Consider the following 11888-nt stretch of genomic DNA (forward strand, 5'->3'; position numbering starts at 1 on the left):
GCCCAGCAAGCACGCACGGGGTTATGAATGAGACAACCAGAAACCTGTGTCAGTTTGTATGGATCGATTGTCTGGCACGAGGAGGAGCAATTTGAGGAAATGTCACACTTTTACTGGGACTTTGCCGCATCTGTGGTGCCGTGCCGTGTTCGCCGGGAAAGAGGGATTTTACAAATCCTTTCGAATTATTGAGAATACTATTATATCCATTTGAATTTCCAACGCAAGTGCACCCACTAAAAATTTCTGCCCCCTTGCTCTCAAAGAAATTCCAATAGGCATCACCGAAGAGGATAGCGTGCCATCGTTCCACGAGGTCACAGGAGCGGCAACATCTTTAATGTCAGCTTCTAAGTTGTACTAGTGAGCAATATGCATGCAGAGCTTGCCTATGTAGTTTTTCTCTCGTACTCAAGGTGCCACACATTTTGATCTGCATCTTTCTCGAAATGTTCACGGTTTAAGTTTTAGCGGAACGCGAAATCAATGGGAAAGGCAATGGAAAGACACACTCATTTAACTTTAATAGGTGCACGGCAAAAATCTGTGATTGCCCATTATTGAAAACCACCCGTCACATTGAAAATGTTATGATATCTTTATGGTGCAAAAGGACATGGTTATATTTTCACATTAAGACGCATCCTAGGGTGAAGGGTATACACACATTCAAGACATGATTGCAGGAGAACATATACGCACAAACATTTGATAACTACAGGAGAATGACTACAGATGGGTATTTAACTATTTATAAAGTGATGTTGTTCTCTGTTTGCTCATGCTCTCTTACGATGCTAACTCCGTCCTTTACGGTATCCCACCATCTCCTTCACGGAGGTCTTTTTGTACAATCCATCTTATATATGCACCACTCCCACCATAAATAGAGACGAGGAATCAATTTAGGTTTAGGGTATTCTAGCTCCTCTCCTTCTCTATACAGCAAAGAGGAATGCATCGAGCAAATTGTTATTCTCGATCACTTGTTAGCATTACCTAGGCATGAGAGGTATTAGGAAGCGAGAAGGTGCAGAACAAAGCCTTCCACGAAGATGTCGCGAGTGTAGCCATTAATTTATAATGGCTTTATGCTTGAATACTCACGTATGTATACACTTGGCATGCCTTTCACGTACTATGTGCAGGTTGTCTTTCTACGACGACTGCAATTCTAGTGTTCACAAATTGACCCACCTTTTCAACAGCATTGATTTATCTGCTTTTGCTCTGTTTCCAAGTGCTACAGTGCTCTTCTAGCTACTTTGATGCAACTCTGGATAGTTTAGTCGATTTGTAAATCTATCACAAAGATGAGTAGGATTATTTTTCATGTTGCTACTTCCTTTATTTGCATATGTACTCATTAGATTGAAATTTTGTATGAGATGTATCGCATTGTGCAAAATTCTCACTTGTGCCATTTCTAGACATCCAAGGTTGGAATCTTAAAGTGTGGTAGTAAGAACTACATATAATTCTTTTTCTACGATACTTTAGAGTCTTTCTATTATATTGTTGAATCTACATAGAATGGGTTAGTAGGTTCAAAAATTAAGTAGTCTAATTTAATTTCTCGTTCCATTACATCCACTTAATTTTAATCGGGTCAAAATGAAAAAAAAACATGACAATTCTTGACCAAAGAATCCGTGCACAAGTGGCGCTCATGTTGCAAGTATACTGTCCTCTTGTAGGGCTTATACATGATTAGTTATCTAGATCCTTCTTTTACATGGTACAATCATACATGCTCACATGCACGCACAAACACTCACCCCTATGAACACATGCATGCACAACCTACTTTTATGAGTACCTTCGAGATACGGAATCATCATAGACACCTCGTAGATGACGGGAATGTCTCCTCACACTGAACGAACATCGTTAAAAAGCCTGAAACAAATCCAAAAAAATGTGAGCACCAGTGTCAATTCTAGTACTTGATTCCTGGTGGGTTGCTTCCACCACAAAGGAACCTAACCATCTAAACTACACTCGGTTCGCAGTTATCTTGATACCTGGCATATGCGGAAATCATCAAGCCCAGTAGAACCATCAATGACCAGTATGACTCACTAGCGTCTCATTCTAAGCCATTGAAATAATATGTTTACATCATGGTCGATGAAACACACATTCTTGAACTGCAGCATCTAGAGCCGCATTAACATAAGATGCACATTGTCAACATGTTTTGCTTCGAGGATATGTGATATTAAGTAATATGTTAAACTTATATTGTTATGTAATATTTTATTATTGATATATCATTAAGACTTATCCTTACAACATGTATGTTCAATGCATAAAAAAATTAGCAAAAGGCACACATGGGTAATTTCAACTATTATTTATTTTAATCTTCAACGAGAATAACTATCTGCACCTAACTTTGTGTATGTGACCGGTGCTCCTAAATTCTCCATGTCATCAAATGTCTCCCTTTGTCACGTACTCCCTCCGTTCGGAATTACTTGTCTCGGATATGGATGTATCTAGAATTAAAATACATCTAGATACATCCATTTCTGTGACAAGTAATTCCGAACAGAAGGAGTACATTTTAAAGTTGAACCACCACCTATGCACATTAACAGCCCCCATTCCCTTCCCATCGACTTTTTAAGAAGTTAATTTCCCACCATTGGTTGATTAGCAGTTATTCTGCTCTTTCTACTTTTCGCTTGCTATCTCGTTAACCTAGCCATAGAATGGGAAAGATAAGTACCAGAAGAGAGGTAACAACTATAAGGCATCTCATGTATGGGTTACTCATACTTTACATGGGGGAAGTAGATATTTAGATTTATATTGGAAAAATAGTTAGCGGCAACATATGAGTTGCACAAAGTTAATTTTACTTTACATCCGTCTGGCTGGCATAATGCCCACATAACCCTCAGAATTTTTGTGCATATGGTGAAAGTTGGGGATTCATGCACTTAATAAACCGGTGAATACTCATTGCAAAAAAAAGTATGAAGGTCCACACAATTTGCATTGCCGAAATGCTTCTCACCTTATACAATATAACGCACACACATAATTTTGTAGTTGGCGCACCAGAATCACAACAGATTTTCCTTAAAATACTTTTCAATCAACCTTGATGTACAAAATGGGTTGGTACCATATGTTGTTCTGATCTACTGAATTTTCTACTAGTTACACAGATACTTTTACTTGGTATATGAACAAATTAGAACATATGGAACATCGTTTTTCTTATCCTTTTGATTGACAACTAAGTCAGTGTTTGTTCATCCATAGGATAAACAGATCAAAATTACATCGTTTTCAATTGTATTGTTAATGTGCTATTAGCTTCACAGGACAAGACATGATCAAAATTTACGGCATAAGAAACTACATTCCATGACCCCACCAGAGTGCCCGACCATGCTGCTTGTCGACAAATACGGCTACTCTGATGAGCGAAGCCTCTATGATAACCAAGATGTAATTGCCACAAAGTACCATATAGTCGAACTAACAAATGCAAGGTACAATATTCATATGAATAGAGATGAAATGCATCAGATAGAAGCAAACAAAAGAAAACACAGGATAACTCGCAGCTGCAGACACAATTCAGGGCTCACTTATTTATCAAGTTCACCAAAGCTGTTCACAACAGCAGCAATTCTCGAAAACAACCGAACATAACGATGCATCACACTGCGATAGAAACATAGAAACGACCAGGACGACAGACACAGGCACCATTGGAGGACATATCAAAGACACAAGACCTGTGAACCCACAGAGAAGCCGCTCCATTGCCAGGCACTTACTGGCCACCACGGAGACGGAGCACCAAGTGAAGGGTGGACTCCTTCTGGATGTTATAGTCCGCCAGGGTGCGGCCATCCTCAAGCTGCTTACCAGCGAAGATCAGGCGCTGCTGGTCCGGGGGAATGCCCTCCTTGTCCTGGATTTTCGCCTTCACATTGTCAATGGTGTCAGAGGACTCAACCTCCAGAGTGATGGTCTTGCCGGTGAGGGTCTTGACAAAGATTTGCATGCCCCCACGAAGGCGGAGCACCAGGTGGAGGGTGGACTCCTTCTGGATGTTGTAGTCAGCCAGGGTGCGGCCATCCTCCAGCTGCTTGCCAGCAAAGATGAGACGTTGCTGGTCCGGAGGGATGCCTTCCTTGTCCTGGATCTTAGCCTTCACATTGTCAATTGTGTCCGAGGACTCGACCTCAAGTGTGATGGTCTTGCCGGTGAGGGTCTTCACAAAAATCTGCATCCCACCCCTGAGCCTGAGCACCAGGTGAAGGGTGGACTCCTTCTGGATGTTATAGTCCGCCAGGGTGCGGCCATCCTCAAGCTGCTTACCAGCGAAGATGAGACGCTGCTGGTCCGGGGGGATGCCCTCCTTGTCCTGGATCTTCGCCTTGACGTTGTCGATGGTGTCCGAGGACTCAACCTCCAGGGTGATGGTCTTGCCGGTGAGGGTCTTCACAAAAATCTGCATGCCACCACGGAGCCTGAGCACCAGGTGGAGGGTGGACTCCTTCTGGATGTTGTAGTCAGCAAGGGTGCGGCCATCCTCGAGCTGCTTGCCAGCGAAGATGAGACGCTGCTGGTCCGGAGGGATGCCCTCCTTGTCCTGGATTTTGGCCTTGACGTTGTCGATAGTGTCCGAGGACTCGACCTCAAGGGTGATGGTCTTGCCGGTGAGGGTCTTCACAAAAATCTGCATGCCACCACGGAGCCTGAGCACCAGGTGGAGGGTGGACTCCTTCTGGATGTTGTAGTCAGCAAGGGTGCGGCCATCCTCGAGCTGCTTGCCAGCAAAGATGAGACGCTGCTGGTCCGGAGGGATGCCCTCCTTGTCCTGGATTTTGGCCTTGACATTGTCGATGGTGTCCGATGACTCGACCTCGAGGGTGATGGTCTTGCCGGTGAGGGTCTTCACAAAGATCTGCATCTGTAAACAACAAAGCACACAGAAAAAGAGTTAGAAACCGTACAGAGAAATCTGTAGGAGATCAAACAATAAATGAATCAGATGATACAACAGAGATGGAATTGTAACTAAGGAATCCCCTAGAATAAGCAACTAAATGATTAACACTTCTGTAAGAACCCCTATAACAAAATATGAGCAGACTTATCAGCGCAATCTCTAGCCTCATGGGGAGTATATATTAATCAGTTGAACAGAACAAGCTGGTCAAGTCATGGACGAATCTGCAGTAATTCTTCAAACCCACATGTATTTAAGAGTTGAATCAAAAGACTCAGGCCCTGTTTGGTTCATAAGTCCTAGGGCATTTTTTAGTCCCAACTTATAAGTCCCAAGTCCCTAAAAAGTCCCTACCTGTTTGGTTCCTGGGACTTATAAGTCTCTATAAGACCATATTACAACTATATAAGTCCCTATAAGTCCCTCCTTGACAGTCTTATTTCATAAGTCCCAAATGCCCACTTTAAGTCCCTATAAGTCCCTCCTGTTTGATTTAGATGGGACTTATAGGGACTTATTTAAGTCCCTAGACCAATAAGTCCCTGGAAACAAACACCCTCTAAACAAGCAGCGACTACAGGGCCGAAACCACAACAATACTGGAAATCTATAATGCGTCAAACTATAGATAAACCAGGCCACAGTACAAAGAATCCGCCAGACTAAGCAAACGGATTTCAGAGCATGCAGTGCTAAATTCTAAGAGCTCAACAGAAATATATTAGCAGATCTACAGGCAATCTTTGGCTTTGTGAGAGCAATATGAAGGTAAAAGGTCAAGAGTAGAATCGATGCACAGCTACAGCAAAACAAGGTGCGCAGCAAATTGCAGGTGTAATACGAGGGGTACAAAATCGTAAATCCAAGAATACTGTGCAGATTTATCAACAACCAGCAGACATAGCTAACTACAGCATATATAGATGGATCAAACCAACAGCAATCGCATCCCAATCGACAGATCTACTCGAAAACCCAGGCATAATCGAGAGATTAACCTACAATCGAGTCTAATCAACCTCGACTGACCGAACCAGCAGCAATCAATCGACGATAACAGACTCGGTCCGCAGATCTACACCAAACTACTAACACGAATCGAGGGGAGCCAACAATAATCGACCAAAAGTACTCCTAACAGCGACCACAGAGCACGAACAGGAGGAAGGGGCGGAAAAATCGGAGACTCGCATACCTTGAGGACGGGCAGAGAGCCTTCGCGTCGATTTCTCGGTGAGATCGGAGGGGGACTGGATTGGATTGGATCGGATGTGTGGAGAGGAGACGGGAGGGGACGGGGAATTTATAGCAGGCTCGGACGGGAGGGAGGGAAGGAAGAAGAGACACGGCACGCCTGACGTGTGGAGGACGGAGCGGATAGGCGGAGGAGGGAGAGGCGGTCGCGGTCCCACCCCCACCACGCAATTCGGTGGGAAAAAGGTATGGGGGGAGAGTTTTCAAGGGTGGCGCCTTTTTAAAGCAGATTTTTCTGTAAAGTGCGGTACTACAGAAGATAGAAGATGTATAGATATAATAAAAAGAGTTAAATACATTAGAAGTCTTACAACTTGCGCGCGACGGTCAGTTTGGTGCACGAACTTGTAAAATATATGTTTCTGGTCATTAAACTTGTGCGGGTGTGCAAATACGGTCATATTTGCCGTACGTGGATGTATTTGCTGCCTACGTGGCAATGCCAGTGTAGTAAGGGCCCATTGTCAGTGCCTAGTGCATGTGATGTTTTTTCTGCAAAAACACCCTCGTTTTTTTACTTTGTACAAAAGCACTCCAACAATAGTTGTCCGCTGAGTCCCAGCCGTCAGTATTCGCTGTAAAAACATTTGGCTGGAGAAAATGGGACGGAGCAAGTTCGAAACTGCAAACTGTTGTAATGGCGCTAACAACCTAACCACCACAACTGATCTTGCTTGTTGTTTCATTTGGACTACTAAGGTATATCACCTCTTGGATAAAAGTACACATTCTGAATATATTTTCTTTTCTCTACATTTTCCAATTCAAAATGATTCAGATTCAAACAAAATTTCCACTGATTTGTTCAAAAGAAAGTTACATACATTCCTTCTGCACAACATTTTCTTTTATATAGATTTTTAATTTAAAATTCGAATTTAAAGAAAAAAATTATTTGATTTTTCCGGGAAAAAATTACGTAAATTCATTCGGACCTGTATTTTCTTTTATCAAGATTTTCCAATTTTAATATATTCGAATTCAGACAAAATATCCAGTGATTTGTTCGAAAGAAATTTGCGTACATTGATTATGAACTGTATTTCTTTTATATAGCTTATTCAAATTCAAACAAAAATTAGATGATTTGTCCGAACAATACTTACATTTATTCTGAGCCACATTCCTTTTCTCTAGATTTTCAAATTTCGAATTATTCGATTTGAAACAAAGTTTTTCTGATTTGTCCCCATAAAATGTGTATATTCATTGTGCACTATATTCACTTTTCCATATTTTTAATTTTTAAATTATTTGAATTCAAACAAAAAATAGTTAATTTCTCCGAAAAATTTATGTACATTTTTTTACATATAATTTTTTTTATCTAGATTTTCGAATCTATAATAAGTTCTGTTGACTGTCCGAAAGAAATTGACGTATATTCATTATGAACTATATTTTATTGTAAATAGAAAAAAAGAAAGAAGAATACATAAGATAAATTGTGTTTATCTATTTAAATGTCATTGTGGTTGATGTTTTTTTAACTCATTGTGGCCGGATGGTTGGTGCTCCCACACGCGGCGAGCTTATGTGTTCATAGGTTCTTCTAAAAAAATGTGGTCATAGGTTCGAACCGGTGCCTTCCCTTTTTCTCGTTTTGGTTTCTATTTTAACTCGTACTGTCTTTTTTAAGGCCGTACAGTATTTATTATATAAAGCTAATTGTGCTCCAAGAGTGTGAACAATATGTAGGTCAATTGGTTATCGAAGCGTGGCGGATCGTAGCAGGTGTTCTGTTCGAATCCCAATGTCCGTTCATCATTTTTCATTTTATTTGAGGATTTTTTGCATAAAGAAAATGTAAGGGTGCTTCCTGAAGAAAAAAATAGTGCACGCGGGTTACCCACCGCTGACAATGGACCGCTGCCACGTTGGCACGCCATGTATTGACATGATACAGCTGAATACGGTAGAAAGCATCGTATATGAACGGAGGGACAAGTTAGATGACCAGAAACATGTATTTTACAAGTTTATGCATCAAACTGACCGTCGTGTGCAAGTTCTATGACTTGCAGTGTATTTACCTCTAATAAAAAATACGTAACTTTTGCATCTCGAGAACCCAAAAACACTTCTCTAGCAGATGATGTAGATGGAAAAATTTACATCTCCGCCTCCTCAAGATATAAACTACAATATTCCATGACGCAAATATACATCTACATCTACAAGAGATGTAAAAAAGCGGACTGCCCAAAGCTTTCATTTTCCTTCCGTCCGCCCATCAATTGCCCACCCGTCGCCCGCCGCCCGGACCATGGCCCGCTCCTCCGCCGTAGCCGCCCACCCCACACGGGGTCTTCGTCGGCACGACCATCGTCCCCAATAGTGAAACAAACTATTTTAGGCTTAGTTAGGACCGGACAGGAAGGGAGACGTGTTAGCCACGCCGGTTGGGGGCGTGTTGACAAGCTAGCCGGAAGACAATTAGTGAAACAAACTATTTTAGGCTTAGGCAAGTTCTTCTTTTATCTTTTATATATCTATTTAAAATATCATTGTAACGTATTACTCTCTTCGTTCCATAATATAAGATGTTTTTAAAGTTATGTTAATCTTTCAAAAATATATATATTGTGGGACAGTGGGAGTCATAAATGAAAATTACTCGATTGTCATACACTCCCTGGTGGAGTACAAAAAATAGCAGAACCGTCAAAGCATTTACAGCCGGACTTGACAAATCTAGACCCTCAAACGTTCGTGAACGCGCCGGGGCGCATCGCGGGTATTGACCGGGCACTCCTTAAATAATGTAATCCACATTTGGACACCTTAATTAACATATCTTAAATCCATATAAAGTCATGCAATTATGTCGATACACACACATCGTCCGGCTACTCCATCACCAATGGCGGAGCTTCATGGGGCCAACCTGGGCCATGGCCCTCCCAGCTCACAAATTTTCTCTTTATATATTCCTTTGTATTAGGCCTATTTTCCACTAAAAACAGCTCAAATAGTTAAGTTTGCCCCCCCTCCCAGCCCATGGCCTCCCCATATATTCGGCTCAAGCTCCGCCACTGTCCATCACTACTAACTAACATGCCATTGGACTGTCAAAATTTGGCATGTTTGCTACGATGAGGTGCAATGCGGACTGTCATTGTCTCCTCCATCACACACGAGGTGACACCCCAGTCGACGGATCCGAACTGGTCGAAGTTTGATCCGCTGCCTGCCATGACGGAGAAGGCCGAAACCGCCGGAGGTGAGCTCGAGTAGCGGAGGGAAATGAGTGGGAGTGGAGTGAAGTGGCTAGGGTTTGCTACGATGAGCGGATGGAGACAAATATAAATGGGATCGGGTGGGCTAGCATGGGCCGGATCCGATGTGCCAGGCTTGCAGTTTTATTGATGGCCGTGCTACACATCAACCGGCGGATCTTTTTAAAAGATCCATCGTCTCGTGAGCCGTCCGATTGTACGAGGTGAGTCATTCGTTCTTCTTCTCTAATTTCCTGGAACAATGCTCCTGTTGCAAAATCTTTTCTTTTTTTTAATTTTTTGCAACAAGATTCATATTACAAAATATTTTCTTCTCTAATTTTCTGCAACAAAATCCCTGTTGCAAAATATTCTCTTTTCTAGTTTTCTGCAACAAGACCCTTGCTGCAAAACTTCTTCTTCTCTATTTTTCTGCAACAAGACACTTGTTATAAAACCTCCGTTGCAGCAGGACCCAACATCTCTAGCCTCTTCTATGTATTCCTGCAACAAGACTGTCATTGCGAAAACTTGCAAGAATTCCGACATCTGCGACTGAGAGAGCACCCCGTGATCTCTGCAACTCCCCCATTTTTGCAGTAGAGGAAGGACGCAAGTGACCGCCGCCTATGTGGTGGGGTTGCAGCAGCGTGCTTGTTGAAACCAACCCATGACCTCTATGGATTGGTCCACTGAAACCACAATCAACGCGGCCTAAGAGCTCTGGCAAATTTTTCAAGGTTGAGAATACCCAAACCACCCAAATTGGTAGGTCTGCATATCAATTCCCAATTGACCTTGCATTGGGCACCTGTTACCTTATCCATAGCCGCCCACAAGAAGGCTCTTTGTATCTTAGTGACATCTTCGTTGGTTCCGGTTGGCACGTCCAGGGCGGTGAGGTAGTAAATGGCTTGGGTGGATAGCACTGACTTGACGAGAGCGGAACAACCAGCTATGTTGATGTTTCTACCTTGCCAAGGTGGTAGCTTACCCGCCACATTGCCCACCGAGAATTGACAACCGTACCTCTTCAGGCTGTGAGTGGACAGAGGCAAACCCAAAAAACGCGAAGGGAAGCCTATACGGGTGACTCGGGAAACCTTGCAGAATGTCAGCAAGGTCAATGTTCGCGCACAAGATCTCTCTCCCAACGATTGGCTCAGCTGTAAAATCATTACGTAGGGCAAGGCGGTTTATATTACATTTGCAACTATAAGGATGTTTGCGATTACATTGGCTAATAAATCTTGTGGATCCACATTTCACCACTTGACTAGCTAGAACATGATGCTTCCATAGGACAATGATTAATAAAACATGATCAAAATTACAGCATAAGACTGCCATTGCTGGACCCATAGAATTACCCCCTTTGCTACATCACCTCGGCGACAGTCAATGCAGTCCGATTCAACCACAAAAAAGTCCATGTAGGAGTGCCAGAGCTTCTGCTACTGTCTTCAACAGACCACATTTAGCTCCCTCCCGATCCCGACTCCTCATAGATCATTATAGGCTCTAAATCTGCTGATGCATTTGAGGCGGCGAACCAAGATGCAATTGCTTTCACTTACTAAAATGCGTAATCTGGGAACTAAGAGTTGCTGGTTTCGACAAACTCAGTTGCCACTTGAGTATCACATATATGTAGGCTTCAAATCAGTTCAAACTTACTGGGAGGTCCAGAAACTCAGGTAGTCAAACTGACAGAAAGGTGCAATATTCACATGAATAATCACAGAAAAGGCCAATTGCAAGCTGTTGTACCACCACAAATAAAGCAGATGAAATGCATCAGAAAGAAGCAAATAAGAAAATAGGATGACACAACAGCTGCAGACAATTCAGGGCTCACTTATTTTATTATCATGGTTCAGCAAAGCTGCAGCACAGCAGCAGCACACCAGCAGAAGTTTGAGATACAACCGAGCATACAGTGCATCACAGTACCATAGAAACATAGACACTACCAAGACGACAGTGTTGGGTTTCGTAGTAATTTCAAAAAATTTCCTACGCACACGCAAGATCATGTGATGCATAGCAACGAGGGGGAGAGTGTTGTCTACGTACCCAACGCAGACCGACTGCGGAAGCGATGACACGACGTAGAGGAAGTAGTCGTACGTCTTCACGATCCAACCGATCAAGCACTGAAACTACGGCACCTCCGAGTTCGAGCACACGTTCAGCTCGATGACGATTCCCGGACTCCGATCCAGCAAAGTGTCGGGGAAGAGTTCCGTCAGCACGACGGCGTGGTGACGATCTTGATGTACTACAGCAGCAGGGCTTCGCCTAAACTCCGCTACAGTATTATCGAGGTATATGGTGGCAGGGGGCACCGCACACGGCTAAGGAATAGATCACGTGGATCAACTTGTGTGTCTAGAGGTGTCCCCTGCCTCCGTATATAAAGGAGTAGAGGGGGG

At 42.9% G+C, this 11888-nt stretch overlaps 1 protein-coding gene across 1 annotated transcript; it reads right to left on the reverse strand.

Annotated features, from left to right (window-relative positions):
• Window positions 1–3585: 3585 nt before the first annotated feature.
• On the reverse strand, window positions 3586–6413 carry LOC125528070 (polyubiquitin). Its single transcript, XM_048692586.1, has 2 exons — window positions 6177–6413; window positions 3586–4942 (listed from the first exon to the last, which is right to left on the reverse strand). The coding sequence occupies exon 2, from the start codon at window positions 4940–4942 to the stop codon at window positions 3797–3799; it is 1146 nt and encodes a 381-aa protein (XP_048548543.1). The 5' UTR covers window positions 6177–6413; the 3' UTR covers window positions 3586–3796.
• Between the last annotated feature and the right edge of the window lie 5475 nt (window positions 6414–11888).

The sequence above is a fragment of the Triticum urartu genome, unplaced genomic scaffold (genome assembly GCF_003073215.2).
Source record: "Triticum urartu cultivar G1812 unplaced genomic scaffold, Tu2.1 TuUngrouped_contig_4614, whole genome shotgun sequence".
Taxonomy (NCBI): domain Eukaryota; kingdom Viridiplantae; phylum Streptophyta; class Magnoliopsida; order Poales; family Poaceae; genus Triticum; species Triticum urartu.

Excerpts from the sequence above, each read along its gene's own strand:
- LOC125528070 (XM_048692586.1), bottom strand. The coding sequence starts at position 4,942 with ATGCAGATCTTTGTGAAGACCCTCACCGGCAAGACCATCACCCTCGAG.